The sequence below is a fragment of the Perca flavescens genome, chromosome 24 (genome assembly GCF_004354835.1).
Source record: "Perca flavescens isolate YP-PL-M2 chromosome 24, PFLA_1.0, whole genome shotgun sequence".
In the NCBI taxonomy this organism is placed as follows: domain Eukaryota; kingdom Metazoa; phylum Chordata; class Actinopteri; order Perciformes; family Percidae; genus Perca; species Perca flavescens.
Window position 1 is genome coordinate 16,038,592 of NC_041354.1, and position 20,336 is coordinate 16,058,927.

The window sequence follows — 20,336 nt, forward strand, 5'->3', positions numbered from 1 at the left end:
GAGGGTCTGGCCACGCGAGACTTGATGCATGTTAACGGGTACGAACTCTCTGTGTGAACGCAGACAAGCCGCTTTTCCACTCCGTGGAGCCGTACACCAAGAAGGAGCTGTCCGCCGTCTCTCTGCCCGACATCATCCGCACCTACAAGGTGATGGCCGCCGAGAACATCCCAGAGAACCCGCTCCGCTTCCTCTACCCTAACATCCCGAAAGACAAGGCCTTCGGGAAGTACTACCCCAAACCCTCCGAGAGTAAGTCACCTCCCTGAGTAACTCCCATTTACTCAAGTTTACACTCTTGTCACTTCAACTAAATGTATTTGACACCCGGAAATTACCAGTAAAGCTAAATACAATTATATCACGGTCTGGGTGAATCTCGATTCTGATTGGCTGCAGGGTATCCATAAAAAATGGTGTTACAGGACACCTACTAAAGGAGTTTCGGTGAAACTGGCGGTTTACCGTTCTAAATACATGTTATTTCCAGCACAGTGTGGTCCTTTGGTGCCTCTGAACACCACAGGATGGCGCTAACACACACGCTGCAGGAAGGAAGCTACACCGCACCTCTGGACTGACTTTGTTTGATAGCGAATAACGTTTTCTCACATCCCGTTCGCCGACAGTTTACATGGCGAATAATTGTTCATGAAAATCTTTATATTGTTTTGGGGACAATGACATGGCTGGATAGCTAGCTTGTCTTGTTGTTAAAGAAATACTGTCAAATTACATTTACCGATTTACCAACCAAATGTTATTAACTTTGAATCTTGCTAGCATAGCGTTAGTTTTTGAATAATGTTCTCGTTGATTTTAAAATCGGCGATAAAGCAGCGGTGTTTTAGGGCGTGGCTATGATGGGATTGACAGTTCGCGGCCTGTCTTATATGTAATAAAACTATGGGATAAAGATATATTTAAAACGTAGCAAAGCTAAATCTTACCTCGATTTATGTAGGCTAGCTTTCAGCAGCAGTTGCGTCCAGATTGCCGGTGAAAGTGTGTAACGTAACGTAGAGTGTAAGCGGCGTTGGCAACTCTCAGCTAACGTCACAGTCAGATACCGCCCAACATACCGCCCATACCGTAACGGCAAGCATGCTCTGTCCATTAAAATGTATATATGGTCAGAACTGAAGGGTTCTACGAGCGGCGCTGATTATAAACACCTCCGGTTGCTAAGGTCGTCCTTTTCCCTGGAGCAGTAAACATCGTTTGCATCCAGTAAGAACCTTATGGGATGGGAATGATTGTTCCAGGTATTAGTCAGACCCTCAGGCGTACCAAGGGGATACAGAGTTATTGTTTGGAAAAACTTGCGCTAGATTTCGATTGTAGAACAAATTCAAATATAAATTAATGGTTTAAAAGAGAGACCATAGTATAATGGTTAATGCCCGACGAGGTTGCCACTGTCAGGTATTAATGGACGACGGCGAGGGGTGAACGCTTCCCTACAATACACCAGTAACAACATTTTCATACCAAACTTCATGAAATGTTTTAACGATTGTGTTTATCTATATGTTTTTATCTGTGTTTAACCGACTTCCAGCTGCCGAGCCCATGGACGTGGAGAATGGGCCCGAGAAGACTGGCTACATGAAGACTGAGCTGATATCTGTCTCAGAAGTGTGAGTATTACTATTTCCGATAGTTAATGTGGTATATATTTTATAAGTAAGTAAAGCACTATATAAATATATTTTACTTAAACAGATTAGAAAAAAAAAATCACAAATTGCTTTACATAAAACATACTATATGATCAATATTAAAACAAGGTACAATTAAAATCACAAGGTAATACATGGAAAAAATAAAGTGTGGAGAGGTCATCCTAAGGTCCACAGAGACCACAGACCGTCTTGAACGGGGCAGAGCTTGGGGGCTCATTTCTCAAAAGAACGGTCCCCACGGGTCCTAAGTCGGGTGCGAGGAACAGTCACGAGATTGGACACGTTGGACCTCAGGGGGGCGTGCTGATAAATACGGTGGCAGTATGTAACAGATCTAAAAGGAGTCCGTCTGGATGTTCTTCTGTCCAGGCACCCGTCCAGATTGCAGGACAACATGATGCCGATGTCTCCCGACGACTACAAAGTTCTGTCCCAGTACGTCAGTCCCAGAGACATCGACGCTGTGGTGAGTCCTGCTTCGTTAACATATGGCTCACTCAAATGTAGGATCGTAAAGTAAAGGGCTTGGAACAAATCATACGCAATTTACACATGACACAACATATAAAACATAGTATGATACAACATAAATAATGATTGAATGAATGAAAAAAATAAGTATTACATTTTTTTTTTTTATAGATTTATTTAAAATAAAGATTTAAGAATAAATGCCTTGTCAAAAAAGTTAAAGCAGTAGTAAGTAGACGTTTTTGGCGCCCTTTTGAGGATTTTTGGCTCTTTTCATGACATTTTTGCCACCTTTTCCAATACTTTCCAATATTTTTGTCGCAGTTTTTTATACTTTGGGCCCTTTTCCAAACATTTTTTGATGCTTTTGGTTCTTGCATGAGATCAGAGCTGCTGCTAATGTGCTGCTTTCACTGCAATACAATTTAAATTGTAAGATGGCGTTGTGTATGTCTGTCTGTCCTGCTGTACATCTTTCTGTAAGTGTTTGCCTTCTTTCTCTGCTTTCAGGCCAACAATCTGATTTCTGGATTTGGACAGTTTGACGTTCAGGTAGATGCAGCTTTAATCTGTTGCTCTACACCTAAAGGGTAACTTCTGTATTTTTCAACCGTGACCCTTTTTCCCCCCATGCATTTGGGTCTAAGTGACTAATTTGAGCAACAGTCTTTGAAACGGGTCTAGTATACTAACCGACAGCCGCGAATTGGGCTGCAGCATAACCCTATAGGACAAATGCTCCACGTCAGTTTCCGTCCACTAAAAGTGCTGTTGTTGATCCCGCCCTGCTTTCATGTGTAACTTACTGGCCAGGTCAAGACACTAACTTTATTCAAGAGCACTTGCTTACCTTTGCTCTGTCTGCTGCTTGCCACTCTTGGAACGGCATTTTTCTTTTAGGAAAATGCACTTTTGGTTAAGGATTTCTTCTCCTCTTTGGCTGGCAGTAATCACCGCTGGTCAAAATGGTCGCTGCAAGGCGCAGTGTATGGACTGCAGTGTTAGGGTCTATTTGTACAGGCGCTGTAGCACATTTAAGGCATAGAGCCGACAGATGTCCCTCACTTTCTGTGTCGTTTCCATTAAACTGCGGTTGCATCGAGGAAACATTTAAGGGTAACTACCGTTCTTATGACTGATGGGAACAATAATTGAAATTGGTCTAGTATTATGCAAGATCTCCGCCGCCAACTGCGGCGAAACAAGCTACAATTCAAGTAACTAGGGCAATTGTCCAGCTTGCATTTACCTTCACCAAGGTGCTCGTTTTGCCACTGACAGGCTCAGATTAATATTCTAAGTGTCTGACAACAGTGAGGACAGGCTTGCTAAGGAGGTTGACCTTACTGTTAAAGAGTAAGATCCTTCTTTTAAAACATAAAAACAGTCGCTAAATTGCATTAGCTATACCCACCAGACTCCATGTAAATAAACAGGAATCTTAGCATTGTAAAATACACTTCAAAGTCGACAGAAACAAAATTCCAATGGTTTCCAACCATCACAACTCTAGTTCCGGTTGAAATAAACAGTTTACAGATTTACATGTGAAAATCATGTGTTTGCTCTACACATGCTAAAAGTATTGCTTTTTTAAATGGAGTCTGGTGGGTTTAGTGCTAGCGACCTGAGAGCTGTTTCTGGTTAAACAGAAAGGTCTCAAAGAGGTTTCAAAGGTCTATCTCTGAAGGGATCCTTTCCATAATGATGTCAGACACTTAGAATGAGTGGCAAAACAATCATGTTTGTGAAGGTAAATACAAGCTGGATAATTTGCCCTGTTAACTTACATTTTAGCTGGTTACGCCGCTGCCGACTGCAGCGATCTCTCTTAATACTGGACCGGTCCAGTATTAAGAGAGATCGCTGCAGAATAACAATCTTTGACATTGGTCAAAGATTGTTATTCCCATCAGTCACTTAGGAACCTCTGACCAACGTTACACGCTGAGAATGTCAACTTTTGAAGAAAGCTTGGATTGTGTGGTTTCCGGATACAGCGTCATGGCTCAATACCGGACGAACTTTAAACGCACGCATGAACTGGGTCCGGGTTGAGAAAACAAATATCGAAACAACCCATTTCGTACTCTTGAATGCCATTGCCGACAGTACTTTGCTTGCTTCACTCTGTGCCTTTGTATTCCTCCTTAAGAAAGAAGAAAAAAAAAAAAAAGACATTTATTGAATGAATCATAAGCCGTTCTTCTCTTCTTTTTTCTCCCTAGATGAGTGCAGAGTTCCCGGACCAAAACTGAAGAGTTTTGTCACTTAATAATGTCCTTTCTTCTTTCTTTCATGCGATACGCTCTTTAGTGGCGATGGAAAGACCTTGACACTGTCAGATTACAGGACCAGGATAGAGGTCAGTGAAGTAACCGATCCCCTAGAGACGAAAGCCCCACCTGAACGAAATCAACATTATATTAGTGAGGCTAAACATTCATACATCTTGAAATTGCCTGTTTTGGAGATTTTCATCATCATCAAAAGATATCCAGTAAATCCCTGTTTATGTTAAAATTGCCCCTCCTGCCCTAGAGAATTTATTTTAGACATAACCCCTGTACATACAGATTTTTTTTTTTTTCCTCTCCATTAAATGTGAACCTCAAACTTCCGAGCAGTCGTAACTGTAAAACAGTGGATTTAAATAATGAGAATGCACGCCTATATAATTTGGTAGCAATAACTGTGAGCTAAAAGCATGACTTTTACAGCAATCTGAAATGTGTTCTATTACACAAAATGTAAGCAGTTTGCTGTGGCTTTTTTTTATTTAAGAAACTATCTTTTGCTTTTGTTTTCACGAGTAATGGAAGCTAGTGCAAATAAATCACAAGGATGAAGCGCGTGGAGTCATTTTCTATGGTACTTCTGTATTTTTGTAGGGAGATCGGTAACACTTTACTTGAAGGTATTGACGTAATCGTGACATGACCCTGTCATGAGCGTGTCATTCGGATTTTGTCATGACAAGTTGACACGGTTTTGGGTTGTCTTGATTATGACAACTTAACATTAATCAAAGCGACATTACCAGAAGTTGCCTTTAATGTCAACTTGTCATGACAAAAACCGAATGACATAATTTTTATTGAAAGGTATCAAACAAAAGTGGACCATTTTAAGTTGTTTTTTAAAATCTGTCTCTATACCAAATTGCTTTGATTGATCGGATCACAAGTAGAGCTGTCTACTTATAAATTATAAATACACAAACGCACATGATATACTGTATAAATATTAATGTAAATCAGTTATGTGTTATTGTTTATATTACTGTGTGTAATTGTAATTTTTCAGCGAAAGAGTGTGCTCCTTCCTGCTTTAACTACGCCATGCCTTGCCCTGGCTTTGATGTTTATTATCACACTTTTTTGTTTATAAATGGTAAAAGAAAATGTCGAAAAATTTCATGAAAAGTCATAACGTAGCATGTCGAAATGTTTTTATGTATGTTGAAAAGTATGTCAAAAAAAAAAAAAAAAAAAAAAAATCATAGAATGTTGAAAATATTATTGAAAAAGTCCTAGTATAGAATTTTGAAAAGTCATAAAAAGTACAGTACAGTATGTCCAAAAAATGTATGAAAAGTCATCGTATAGTATGTCAAGAAAAGTCATAAAAACATCACAGTATAGTATACTTCAGAAAAAGTAATGAAAAGTCATAGTCTGGAAGACAAAAAGGCCCAGCTAGCAATGGGGTGATCCCCCAGCCTATTTGCTGGTGCTATATCAGTGGATCCACCGTGCCACCCAAAACAAGTTGTTGAAAACAGTTGTAGTAGTCATTGGTCTGGTTAGCACGATCGTTTCGACCTAATAATAAAACAACGACCTGTGGAAAAGGAAAATTCTGCTGCAAAACTTCGGCTGCAGTTTTCATCATCAGGTTGGAATTGCATTCCAATCCTTGCAAAAATCAACTCCAATATGACTCATATAATCACAGCAACCATACCAACAACTGAGTCATTTACATTCACTATTCAACTGATGTCACTTACACTGATACAACTCGCTTTACCAAGAAGGGTAAGGAACTGTTCATCATATGCAGAAGTGGCATTGACATGCCACCAACGCAGGGTCCAAAGACCCCAGAAGAAGATGACACCATGCAACAACAACAGCATGTGGTCAGCAAGAGACAATGAAAATGAATAAACAACTTTGGGTTTTTGATGTTGATAAAGTGTAAAGAAGTCGTAATAACTGACTGTGTGGTCCTTGGTAAGATATGATCAGTCATGCATTTTATTGTGTTTTGTTTATTTTTCTTCTCAAAGTATGTCTTAAAAAGTCATGGCATAGTATGTTGAAAAAAGTAATAAAAACGCCATAGTATAGTATGTCGAAAAAGGTCATGGTATAGTATGTCGAAAAAAGTGATAAAAACACCATAGTATAGTATGTCGAAAATACTGATGAAAACGCCATAGTATAATATGTCGAAAAAAGTAATAAAAAAGCCATAGTATAGTATGTCGAAAAAGGTCATAGTATAGTATGTCGAAAATACTGATAAAAACGCCATGTATACCATACTATGTTCCTGATTACCATATTTAACTTAACTTAGCATATTTTTCTCTTTCAAAATGCATATGCTTGTGGCCTTTTTGATGTAGTCATAAAGTGATCCGTTTCATCCTGAAAACTCTTCTTTTTCAAAAACCAACATGGCTCAGTTCAAAATTTTGTTTCAAAACAAAACTCGTCATCTCTCGTCATGATTCGACATGGGATGATTTATGACCACTATACTTCATAGTGATGTTTGCTCAAAACAGAGCGACTGAAGTCTCATATGTCACTGGATTTAAATGAATGCCTGCAAGTCTCTGCAAGTGTGTAACAACTTGACACTTACTTTACTTGTAGGGTTACAGGAAGCCATTCCCCAATATGACTAAGACAACATATACTCATTCCAACAATGAATGAATATATAGTACATTGAATCATAGAATTTTCATAGTCATCATAGTATGTCGAAAAAAGTGATAAAAACACCATAGTATAGTATGTCGAAAAAAGTGACAAAAACGCCATAGTATAGTATGTCGAAAATACTGATAAAAACGCCACAGTATAGTATGTCGAAAAAAGTGATAAAAACGCCATAGTATAGTATGTGGACAAAGGTCATAGTATAGCACGTTGAAAAAAGTAATAAAAACGCCATAGTATATTATGTTGAAAAAGGTCATAGTATAGTATGTCGAAAATACTGATAAAAACGCCATAGTATAGTATGTCGAAAAAAGTGATAAAAACGCCATAGTATAGTATGTCAAAAATACTGATAACAATGCCATAGTATAGTATGTCAAAAAAGGTCATGGTATATATAGTATGTCGAAAAAAATTATAAAAAAACGCCATAGTATAGTATGTCGAAAAAGGTCATAGTATAGTATGTCGAAAAAAGTGATAAAAACGCCATAGTATAGTATGTCGAAAAAGGTCATAGTATAGTATGTCGAAAAAAGTAATAAAAACGCCATAGTATAGTATGTCGAAAAAAGTGATAAAAACGCCATAGTATAGTATGTCGAAAATACTGATAAAAACGCCATAGTATAGTATGTCGAAAAAGGTCATAGTATAGTATGTTGAAAAAGGTCATAGTATAGTATGTCGAAAAAAGTAATAAAAACGCCATAGTATAGTATGTCGAAAAAAGTGATAAAAAAGCCATATTATAGTATGTCGAAAAAAGTGATAAAAAAGCCATAGTACAGTATGTCGAAAAAAGTAATAAAAACGCCATAGTATAGTATGTCGAAAATACTGATAAAAACGCCATAGTATAATATGTCGAAAATACTGATAAAAACGCCATAGTATAGTATGTCTAAAAAGGTCATAGTATAGTATGTCGAAAAAGGTCATAGTATAGTATGTTGAAAAAAGTAATAAAAACGCCATAGTATAGTATGTCGAAAATACTGATAAAAACTCCATAGTATAGTATGTTGAAAAAGGTCATACTATAGTATGTTGAAAAAGGTCATAGTATAGTATGTCGAAAATACTGATAAAAATGCCATAGTATAGTATGTCGAAAAAGGTCATAGTATAGTATGTCGAAAAAAGTGATAAAAACGCCATAGTATAGTATGTGCACAAAGGTCATAGTATAGCATGTTGAAAAAAGTAATAAAAACGCCATAGTATAGTATGTCGAAAAAGGTTATAGTATGTCGAAAAAAAGTGATAAAAACGCCATAGTATAGTATGTTGAAAAAGGTCATAGTATAGTATGTTGAAAAAGGTCATAGTATAGTATGTCGAAAATACTGATAAAAACGCCATAGTATACTATGTCGAAAAAGGTCATAGTATGTTGAAAAAAGTGATAAAAACGCCATAGTACAGTATGTCGAAAAAGGTCATAGTATAATATATTGAAAAAAGTGATAAAAACGCCATAGTATAGTATGTTGAAAAAGGTCATAGTATAGTATGTTGAAAAAGGTCATAGTATAGTATGTCGAAAATACTGATAAAAACGCCATAGTATACTATGTCGAAAAAGGTCATAGTATATTGAAAAAAGTAATAAAAACGCCATAGTATAGTATGTCGAAAAACCTGATAAAAACGCCATAGTATAGTATGTCGAAAAAGGTCATAGTATAGTATGTCGAAAAAAGTGATAAAAAAGCCATAGTATAGTAGGTCGAAAAAAGTGATAAAAACGCCATAGTATAGTATGTCGAAAAAAGTGATAAAAACGCCATAGTATAGTATGTCAAAAAACGTCATAGTATAGTATGTCGAAAATACTGATAAAAACGCCATAGTATAGTATGTCGAAAAAGGTCATAGTATAGTATGTTGAAAAAAGTAATAAAAACGCCATAGTATAGTATGTCGAAAAAAGTGATAAAAACGCCAAAAAAAAAAGTGATAAAAAACGCATAGTATAGTGTCGAAAAAGTGATAAAAACACCATAGTATAGTAGTATGTCGAAAAGGTCATAGTATAGTATGTGTGATAAAAACGCCATAGTATAGTATGTCGAAAAAGGTGATAAAAATATAGTATGTATGTTGAAAAGTGATGAAAAAGGTCATAGTATAGTATGTTGAAAAAAGTGATAAAAACGCCATAGTATAGTATGTTGAAAAAAGTGATAAAAACGCTATAGTATAGTATGTCGAAAAAGGTCATAGTATAGTATGTCGAAAAAAGTGATGAAAACGCCATAGTATAGTATGTCGAAAATACTGATAAAAACGCCATAGTATAGTATGTTGAAAAAAGTGATAAAAACGCTATAGTATAGTATGTCGAAAAAGGTCATAGTATAGTATGTTGAAAAAAGTAATAAAAACGCCATAGTATAGTATGTTGAAAAAAGTGATAAAAACGCTATAGTATAGTATGTCGAAAAAGGTCATAGTATAGTATGTCGAAAAAAGTGATAAAAACGCCATAGTATAGTATGTCGAAAAAGGTCATAGTATAGTATGTTGAAAAAAGTAATAAAAACGCCATAGTATAGTATGTCGAAAAAGGTCATAGTATAGTATAAAAAAAGGTCATAGTATAGTATGTTGAAAAAAGTAATAAAAACGCCATAGTATAGTATGTCGAAAAAGGTCATAGTATAGTATGTCGAAAAAAGTGATAAAAATGCCACAGTACAGTATGTTGAAAAAGGTCATAGTATAGTATGTTGAAAAAAGTAATAAAAACGCCATAGTATAGTATGTCGAAAAATACTGATAAAAACGCCATAGTATAGTATGTCGAAAAAGTGATAAAAACGCCATAGTATAGTATGTCGAAAAAGGTCATAGTATAGTATGTCGAAAAAAGTGATAAAAACGCCATAGTATAGTATGTCGAAAAAGGTCATAGTATAGTATGTCGAAAAAGGTCATAGTATAGTATGTTGAAAAAAGTAATAAAAACGCCATAGTATAGTATGTCGAAAAAAGTGATAAAAACGCCATAGTATAGTATGTCGAAAAAGGTCATAGTATAGTATGTCGAAAAAGGTTATAGTATAGTATGTCGAAAACAGTGATAAAAACGCCTTAGTATAGTATGTCGAAAAAGGTCATAGTATAGTATGTTGAAAAAGTAATAAAAACGCCATAGTATAGTATGTCGAAAAAAGTGATAAAAAACAGTACAGTATGTTGAAAAAGGTCATAGTATAGTATGTTGAAAAAAGTAATAAAAATGTTGTTCGTATAGTATGCATGTTGAATACTGATAAAAAAACGCCATAGTATAGTATGTTGAAAAAATTGATGAAAAAAAAATAGTATAGTATGTCAAAAAAAAACCATAGTATAGTATGTCGAAAACAGTGATAAAAAAAACGCATAGTATAGTATGTCGAAAAAGGTCATAGTATAGTATGTCTGAAAAAAAAAACGCCATAGTATAGTATGTTGAAAAAAGTAATAAAAACGCCATAGTATAGTATGTCGAAAATACTGATAAAAACGCCATAGTATAGTATGTCGAAAAAGGTCATAGTATAGTATGTTGAAAAAAAGTGATAAAAACGTCATAGTATAGTATGTCGAAAAAGGTTATAGTAACGTATAGTATAAAAATGTGATAAAAAAACGCATAGTATAGTATGTCGAAAAAAGTGATAAAAACGCCATAGTATAGTATGTCGAAAAATACTGATAAAAAAAAAAGGTCATAGTATAGTATGTCGAAAATACTGATAAAAACGCCATAGTATAGTATGTCGAAAAAAGTGATAAAAACACCATAGTATAGTATGTCGAAAAAGGTCATAGTATAGTATGTCGAAAAAGGTCATAGTATAGTATGTTGAAAAAGTGATAAAAAACGCCATAGTATAGTATGTCGAAAAAAATGATAAAAAACGCCATAGTATAGTATGTCTAAAAAGGTCATAGTATAGTATGTCGAAAAAGGTCATAGTATAGTATGTTGAAAAAGGTCATAGTATAGTATGTTGAAAAAAGTAATAAAAACGCCATAGTATAGTATGTCGAAAATACTGATAAAAACGCCATAGTATAGTATGTTGAAAAAAAGTAAAAAACGCCATAGTATAGTATGTCGAAAATACTGATAAAAACGCCATAGTATATGTAAAAGGTCATAATATAGTAAAAAAGGTCATAGTATAGTATGTCGAAAAAGTGATAAAAACGCCATAGTATAGTATGTCGAAAAAGGTCATAGTATAGTATGTTGAAAAAAGTAATAAAAACGCCATAGTATAGTATGTCGAAAATACTGATAAAAACGCCATAGTATAGTATGTCGAAAAAAGTCATAAAAACGCCATAGTATAGTATGTCGAAAATACTGATAAAAAACGCCATAGAATAGTATGTCGAAAAAAAGTGATAAAAACGCCATAGTATAGTATGTCGAAAACAGGTCATAATATAGTATGTCGAAAATACTGATAAAAACGCCATCGTATAGTATGTCGAAAAAAGTGATAAAAACACCATAGTATAGTATGTCGAAAATACTGATAAAAACGCCATAGTATAGTATCTTGAAAAAGGTCATAATATAGTATGTTTAAAAAGGTCATAGTATAGTATGTCGAAAATACTGATAAAAACACCATAGTATAGTATGTTGAAAAAGGTCATAATATAGTATGTCGAAAAAGGTCATAGTATGTCGAAAAAAGTGATAAAAACGCCATAGTATAGTATGTCGAAAAAGGTCATAGTATATTATGTCGAAAAAGTGATAAAAAAGCAATAGTATAGTATGTCGAAAAAGTGAAAAAAACGCCATAGTATAGTATGTTAAAAATACTGATAAAAACGCCATAGTATAGTATGTTGAAAAAGGTCATAGTATAGTATGTTGAAAAAAGTAATAAAAACGCCATAGTATAGTATGTCGAAAAATACTGATAAAAACGCCATAGTATAGTATGTCGAAAAAACGGATAAAAACGCCATAGTATAGTATGTCGAAAAAACGCCATAGTATAGTATGTCGAAAATAGTGATAAAAACGCCATAGTATAGTATGTCGAAAAAGGTCATAGTATGTTACGTCGAAAAAAGTGATAAAAACGCCATAGTATAGTATGTCGAAAAAGGTCATAGTATAGTATGTTGAAAAAAGTGATAAAAACGCAATAGTATAGTATGTCGAAAAAGTGAAAAAAACGCCACAGTATAGTATGTCGAAAATACTGATAAAAACGCCATAGTATAGTATGTCGAAAAAGGTCATAGTATGTTATGTCGAAAAAAGTGATAAAAACGCCATAGTATAGTATGTCGAAAAAGGTCATAGTATATTATGTCGAAAAAGTGATAAAAACGCCATAGTATAGTATGTCGAAAAAACGGATAAAAACGCCATAGTATAGTATGTCGAAAAAACGGATAAAAACGCCATAGTATAGTATGTCGAAAATACTGATAAAAACGCCATAGTATAGTATGTCGAAAAAGGTCATAGTATGTTACGTCGAAAAAAGTGATAAAAACGCCATAGTATAGTATGTCGAAAAAGGTCATAGTATATTATGTCGAAAAAGTGATAAAAAAGCAATAGTATAGTATGTCGAAAAAGTGAAAAAAACGCCACAGTATAGTATGTTAAAAATACTGATAAAAACGCCATAGTATAGTATGTTGAAAAAGGTCATAGTATAGTATGTCGAAAAAAGTGATAAAAACGTCATCGTACAGTATGTCGAAAAACGTCACAGTATAGTATGTTGAAAAAAAGTCATAAATAAGTCATAGTATAGCATGTTGAAAATAGTCATAAATAACATATAGTATAGTATGTCGAAAATACTGATAAAAACGCCATAGTACAGTATGTCGAAAAAGGTCATAGTATAGTATGTTGAAAAAAGTAATAAAAACGCCATAGTATAGTATGTCGAAAATACTGATAAAAACGCCATAGTATAGTATGTCGAAAAAAAGTGATAAAAACGCCATAGTATAGTATGTTGAAAAAGGTCATAATATAGTATGTTGAAAAAAGGTGATGGTTCTCCGTGAACCATCACCTTATCGTGGTGGAGAGGTTTGTGTGTCTCTGTGAACCTGAGGGCTGTGTTGTCTGGAGCTTTGTGCTCCTGGTAGGGTCTCCCAAGGCAAAGTGGTCTCAGGTGAGGGGCCAGACAAAGAATGGTTCAAAAACCCCAATGAAGAAGCAAGGTAGAGATGGAGTGACCCTGCCCGGAGGAAGCCCGGGGCCCCTGCCTGAGCCAGGCCCAGACGGCGGGCTCGCCGGGCGAGCGCCTGGTGGCCGGGTTTGCCACGGAGCCCGCCGGGCACAGCCCGAACAAGCCACGTGGCTCCCATCATCTCCAGCCCATGGGCCCACCACCTGTGGGAGGAACCGCTTGGGGTCGGGTGCGATGCCACATGGGTGGCAGTGAAGGTCAGGGGCTCGACGGACCAGACCCGGGCGGCAGACGCTGGCTCTGGGGACGTGGAACGTCACCTCTCTGGGGGAAGGAGCCGGAACTGGTGCGGGAGGTGGAGCGCCACCGGTTAGATCTGGTGGGGCTTACCTCACGCACAGTCTCGGTTCTGGAACCATACTCCTGGATAGGGGTTGGACTCTTTTCTTCTCCGGAGTTGCCCAGGGTGTGAGGCGCCGGGCGGGTGTGGGGATACTCACAAGCCCCGGCTGAGCGCCGCTGTGTTGGAGTTTACCCCGTGGACGAGAGGGTCGCCTCCCACGCCTGCGGGTTGTGGGGGGAAAACTCTGACTGTTGTTTGTGCATATGCACCAAACAGGAGTTCGGAGTATTCGCCCTTCTTGAGACCTTGACTGAGTCCTGCATGGGGCTCCAGTGGGGACTCCATTGTTCTGCTGGGGGACTTCAACGCACACGTGGGCAATGATGGAGACACCTGAGAGGCGTGATTGGGAGGAACGGCCTCCCTGATCTAAACCAGAGTGGTTGTTTGTTGTTGGACTTCTGTGCTAGTCATGGATTGTCTATAACGAACACCATGTTCGAACATAGGGATGCTCATAAGTGTACCTGGTACCAGAGCACCCTAGGCCAAGGTCAATGATCGATTTCATAATCGTTTCATCTGATCTGAGGCCGTATGTTTTGGACACTGGGTGAAGAGAGGGGCAGAGCTGTCAACCGATCACCATCTGGTGGTGAGTTGGGTCAGGGGTGGGGAAGACTCTGGACAGACCTGGTAAGCCCAAACGTGTAGTGCGGGTAAATTGGGAACGCCTGAGGAGGCCCCTGTCCGACAGACTTTCAACTCACACCTCCGGGCGGAGCTTTTCGGCATCCCTGTGGAGGCTGGGGCATTGAACCCGAGTGGACAATGTTCAAAGTTTCCATTGCTGAAGCTGCGGCGAGGAGCTGTGGTCTTAGGATCTTAGGTGCCTCAAGGGGCGGTAACCCACGAACACCGTGGTGGACACCAGTGGTCAGGGAAGCCGTCCGATTGAAGAAGGAGTCCTTCCGGGATATGTTATCTCGGAGGACTCCGGAGGCAGTTGCAGGGTACCGGCGGGCCGGCGGGCTGCAGCCTCTGCCGTGAAAGAGGCAAAGCAGCGGGTGTGGGAGAAGTTTGAGAAGACATGGAGAAGGACTTTCGGTCGGCACCAAAGTGTTTCTGGAAAACTGTTCGCCACCTCAGGAGGGGAAGGGGAACCATCCAAGCTGTGTACAGTAAGGATGGGACACTGTTGACCTCCACTGAGGAGGTAATAGGGCGGTGGAGGGAGCACTTTGAGGAACTCCTGAATCCGACTAATACGCCCTCTATGTTAGAGGCAGAGCTGGAGGATAACGGGGATTGTCGCCGATTTCCCAGGCGGAAGTCACTGATGTAGTCAAACAACTACACAGTGGCAAAGCCCCGGGATTGATGAGATCCGTCCCAGAAATGCTCAAGGCTCTGGGTGTGGAGGGGTTGTCCTGGTTGACACGCCTCTTCAACATTGCGTGGAAGTCTGGGACGGTGCCAAAGGAGTGGCAGACTGGGGTGGTGGTTCCTCTTTTTAAAAAGGGGGACCAGAGGGTGTGTGCCAATTATAGGGTATCACACTTCTCAGCCTCCCTGGTAAAGTCTACTCCAAGGTGCTGGAAAGGAGGGTTCGGCCGATAGTCGAACCTCGGGTTGAGGAGGAACAATGCGGATTCCGTCCCTGGTCGTGGAACAACGGACCAGCTCTTCACTCTCGCAAGGATCCTGGAGGGAGCCTGGGAGTATGCCCAACCGGGTCTACATGTGTTTTGTGGATTTGGAGAAGGCGTATGACCGGGTCCCCCGGGAGATACTGTGGGAGGTGCTGCGGGAGTATGGGGTGAGGGGTTCTACCAGGGCCATCCAATCTCTGTATGACCAAAGTGAGAGCTGTGTCCGGGTTCTCGGTAGTAAGTCGGACTCGTTTCAGGTGAGGGTTGGCCTCCGCCAGGGCTGCGCTTTGTCACCAATCCTGTTTGTAATATTTATGGACAGGATATCGAGGCGTAGTCGGGTGGGGAGGGGTTGCAGTTTGGTGGGCTGGGGATCTCATCGCTGCTCTTTGCAGATGATGTGGTCCTGATGGCATCATCGGCCTGCGACCTTCAGCACTCACTGGATCGGTTCGCAACCGAGTGTGAAGCGGTTGGGATGAGGATCAGCACCTCTAAATCGGAGGCCATGGTTCTCAGCAGGAAACCGATGGAATGCCTTCTCCAGGTAGGGAATGAGTCCTTACCCCAAGTGAAGGAGTTCAAGTACCTTGGGGTTTTGTTCGCGAGTGAGGGGACAATGGAGCGGGAGATTGGTCGGAGAATCGGGCGCAGCGGGTGCGGTATTGCATTCAATCTATCGCACCGTTGTGACGAAAAGAGAGCTGAGCCAGAAGGCAAAGCTCTCGATCTACCGGGTCAGTTTTCGTTCCTACCCTCACCTATGGTCATGAAGGCTGGGTCATGACCGAAAGAACGAGATCCAGGGTACAAGCGGCGAAATGGGTTTCCTCAGGAGGGTGGCTGGCGTCTCCCTAGAGATAGGGTGAGAAGCTCAGTCATCCGTGAGGAGCTCGAGAGAGCCGCTGCTCCTTTGCGTCGAAAGGAGCCAGTTGAGGTGGTTCGGGCATCTGGTAAGGATGCCCCTGGGCGCCCCCTAGGGAGGTGTTCCAGGCACGTCCAGCTGGGAGGAGGCCTCGGGAAGACCCAGGACTAGGTGGAGGGATTATATCTCCAACCTGGCCTGGGAACGCCGATCCCCAGTCGGAGCTGGTTAATGTTGCTCGGGAAAGGGAAGTTTGGGGTCCCCTGCTGGAGCTGCTCCCCCCGCGACCCGACACCGGATAAGCGGACGAAGATGGATGGATGGATGGATGGAAAAAGGTCATAGTATGTCGAAAAAAGTGATAAAAACGCCATAGTATAGTATGTTGAAAAAGGTCATAGTATAGTATGTTGAAAAAAGTGATAAAAACGCCATAGTATAGTATGTCGAAAAAGGTCATAGTATATTATGTCGAAAAAGTGATAAAAAAGCAATAGTATAGTATGTCGAAAAAAGTGATAAAAACGTCATAGTATAGTATGTCGAAAACAGTGATAAAAAAGCCATAGTATAGTATGTCAAAAAAGGTCATAGTATAGTATGTCGAAAACAGTGATAACAACACAGGGTAACGGCAACGTAACGTAGCTAAGCCTTACCGAATAGCAAGCAAAAATTACCTTTGAAATGTGAAAGAAGCTCCTCTCTCTGGTGGTGGTCTATTACCAGTGAAATGTTGTTCGTCTTTTCCCAACGTGCGAGTTGAAGTCCGACATTTATGTCCAGTGAAAGGGTCCTGATAAAAAAGCCATAGTATAGTAGGTCAAAAATACTGATAAAAAAGCCATAGTATAGTATGTCAAAAAAAGCCATAGTATAGCATGTTGAAAACTGTGATAAAAAACGCCATAGTATGGTATTTTAAAAAAAATTGATAAAAAAAAAAAAACATACTATAGTATGTCGAAAGAAACCATAGTATAGTATGTCGAAAACAGTGATAAAAAGCCATAGTATAGTATGTCGAAAAACGTCATAGTATAGTATGTTGAAAAAAGTCATAAATAAGTCATAGTATAGCATGTTGAAAATGGTCATAAATAAGATATAGTATAGTATGTCGGAAAAAGAAAAAAAAGTCATAGTATGTCAAAATAATTCATAAAAACGTCATAGTATATTATGTCAAAATGCTGATAAAAAGCCATAGTATTATGTCGAAAAAAGTGATAAAAAAGCCATAGTATAGTATGTTGAAAAAATAATCAAACAAGATAAAAGATAAACCTCAGTATATGCTCAGTTCATCAATCGTAGGCTAATAGAATAGTCCAGGAAATTCCCCTCCGACTCACGAGATGATGAGTACAGCGACGACACTGATGAGGAGTGGCTGCCAGAGAACAGAGACATAGGAGACGAGGATGATGAAGGAGACGCAGACAGTAAAGGATGCTAGACAGTCAAAATGTTTAAATGTATTCATAATCATATTAATACATTTAAAACAGATGAATCCCTTTTCGTGAGTAGGAATGGCATTTTTTGCATATCGCTGTCATTAAAGTGCCCATATTATGAAAAAACAAACAAACAAACAAAAAAAACACTGAGCTGTTCGAAATCTGCACGGTTTTCTACGTCGGTAGCCGAGACAAGGTGGCTAAACCACGCTAGCGGTAGCATGCTAAGGGTTAGCCCCCTCGTTTTCAATGGCAAAACACTGCTGCAACACACACTAGTTCACCATAATCGACAAAAAGAACTACTTACATGTCCCTGTTCTGCAGGTATTCCACGCCAAGTTGGAAGTGGGCCTCTCGTTTAGAAAAAGTCTCCCAGCTAATCCTGCCTTGCACTGGCTGAAGTTAGAAAAACAGCTAGCTAGCAACTGTGAACCTTACCTAGCTACTGCGCATGTGCGCCTCCCAACAAAGATGGTACAGAAGTTGAGAGGTCTCACTCTGTAGCTAAAACAGAAGACCTGACACAGGGTGAGAAGAGGAGCTGCAGCAATGTGCAGTACAACAAAAATAGGGTGCTTTTTGATAATTAAACCATGTAAACCTGTTACAATCTCAAAATACAATTATGAACCTGAAAATGAGCATAATACCCATAGTATGCTCATTTTCAAGTTCATAATTATCATAATTTAATGCCAACGCTTCAGTTTAGTCCAAAATGGCAGTGACTGCGCGCAGATGTTGTAGATGCAGATGGAGTGTCACCTCTTATTATTATTATTATAACCTCTTTGGTCTAGCCCTCCTATTTACCCAAGGGGGTAAGCTTCGCTTCAGAACGCGAACCTCCGATGGCGCCATTTTGTTGCTACGAAGCGATCACCTCTTGTTAGCATTACACTGACCGCCATTTTTTTTTTACGTCACTTGACTGCGAATAACTTTACATCTGAAGCGTTTAAAGACTATTTGTCCATTGTTTATTTCTAAAGAAACACGACAATGTATAAAAGGCTCCATTACCTTGTACCTCACGTTATTGCTCCGTAGCAGACGTTTTTGTAAAAATAAGCTAACGATTGTGTCATAACCAAGTGACTTACTGTCGCACAGTAGAAGAATTACCGTATAGTACAGGAGAAGCTCACAGGCAGTTTCGACTTACATTAGCTGTTTAGGTTTAATTACTAATGTTAACTAGCATGTTAGTTAGCAATAATTAGCCTGTGCTTACGTTATCTCCTTACATATACCTACGCTCTCCGTCTCTGTAAGATTGGAAATGATTGAGATTTCTCTCGGCACAGCTACCAGAAGACTTACAACTTTCAGACACGTTGCCCACGTCACATTTACGTTGTCTCTGTCAGTTGGAGGCTGCGCAGTAAAGCAAGAGATCACCGGAAAAGTGCTTCTAATAGCCTTCACTGGTCTCCGTCCAGAGCAACGGGGTCTATTGGTCCATTATATACTGTCTATGTATTTACCTCGGGGCCCTACAGCAGTGGGGCTCCATGTGATTGGCCAAATATCTTGACATGCGTGCAGCACAGTCATTGACATATATACAATGGACCAATAGACCCCATTTATCTCCTTTGTATCTCCTTACATATACCTACATGTAGGTATATGTAAGGAGATAACATGGGCACAGGCTAATTATTGCTAACATGCTAGTTAACATTAGTAATTAAACCTAAACAGCTAATGTGAGTCGAAACTGGCTGCGAGCTTCTCCTGTACTATACGGTAATTCCTCTACTGTGCGACAGTAAGTCACTTGGTTATGACACAATTGTTAGCTTATTTTTACAAAAACGTCTGCTACGGAGCTATAACATGAGGTACAAGGTAATGGAGCCTTTAATACATTGTTGTGTTTCTTTATAAATAAACAACGGACAAATAGAGTCTTTAAACGCTTCAGATGTAAAGTTATTCGCAGTCAAGTGACGTAAAAAAAAATGGCGGTCAGTGTAATGCTAACAAGAGGTGATCGCTTCGTAGCAACAAAATGGCGCCATAGGAGGTTTGCGTTCTGAAGCGAAGCTTACCCCCTTGAGCACAGTGAATGCACGGCACATGCAGCCTTAACATCGCGACGAAGGTACATTTTCCATTTATTGTGCAGCCCTAATTTTAGTAAAATAATAATGACTTCTTCTCTTTTAGATGTCAGACCTAAACCACACTTTATTTAAAGATTCTTGGATCAAATAGCTTTCGATGTTCTCGCACTTCTGTAGGCTCAATCCCCATTTTTCAAACAAAGTAGATTTTTCAAACGAGTAGATGCGGTCAACGGTTTAAAACACAGACGCAAATCTGAAGGTTATAACTTTTATTAAATGTTTTTATCTGTGAATACATACGTGAACCGCCTGCAACACTTGGCAGCACAAATGTACATAAAGAAGGAATCCGAAGAACACCAAACACGTTACATTCAGACATGTCACATCTACGACAGCCGAGTGGAGCTGCAGGTCGGGACCAGCTCAAAGCCAATATTGCTCATTTGACCGTACATTCATTCATTTGTATTGCTAATTGTTCCTTGACATTTTTTGCAATGTTTGTGCTACTTTTAAATTCACTTTTGAATAACGAATTCAAATCAAACTGAATGATCCCCAACCTGAGGGATAAAATTGCACAGAATGTGAACGGAATTTGGACGGCAGATTGTTAATATCGCAGACATGTTG

At 39.0% G+C, this 20,336-nt stretch overlaps 1 protein-coding gene and 1 long non-coding RNA gene across 6 annotated transcripts in view; one reads left to right on the forward strand and one right to left on the reverse strand.

Annotated features, from left to right (window-relative positions):
* The window catches only part of stat1a (signal transducer and activator of transcription 1a), a 38,457-nt gene extending 33,446 nt beyond the window's left edge, over nt 1-5,011 (forward strand). For 3 of the 5 annotated variants that reach the window (XM_028571464.1, XM_028571463.1, XM_028571465.1), the window contains exons 21-25: nt 64-252; nt 1,562-1,640; nt 2,055-2,151; nt 2,667-2,708; nt 4,385-5,011. In XM_028571464.1, coding sequence (XP_028427265.1) covers nt 64-252; nt 1,562-1,640; nt 2,055-2,151; nt 2,667-2,708; nt 4,385-4,414 — 437 coding nt within the window. In that variant the 3' untranslated portion in view covers nt 4,415-5,011. The remainder of the gene's footprint in view (nt 1-63; nt 253-1,561; nt 1,641-2,054; nt 2,152-2,666; nt 2,709-4,384) is intronic. The other 2 variants (XM_028571466.1, XM_028571467.1) reach the window with 1 other exon arrangement.
* On the reverse strand, nt 3,944-18,049 carry LOC114550743 (uncharacterized). The gene is made up of 4 exons (XR_003691730.1): nt 17,933-18,049; nt 17,447-17,552; nt 16,840-16,955; nt 3,944-4,305 (listed from the first exon to the last, which is right to left on the reverse strand). It is a non-coding gene; the product is annotated as an uncharacterized LOC114550743 (long non-coding RNA).
* Nucleotides 18,050-20,336: the final 2,287 nt, after the last annotated feature.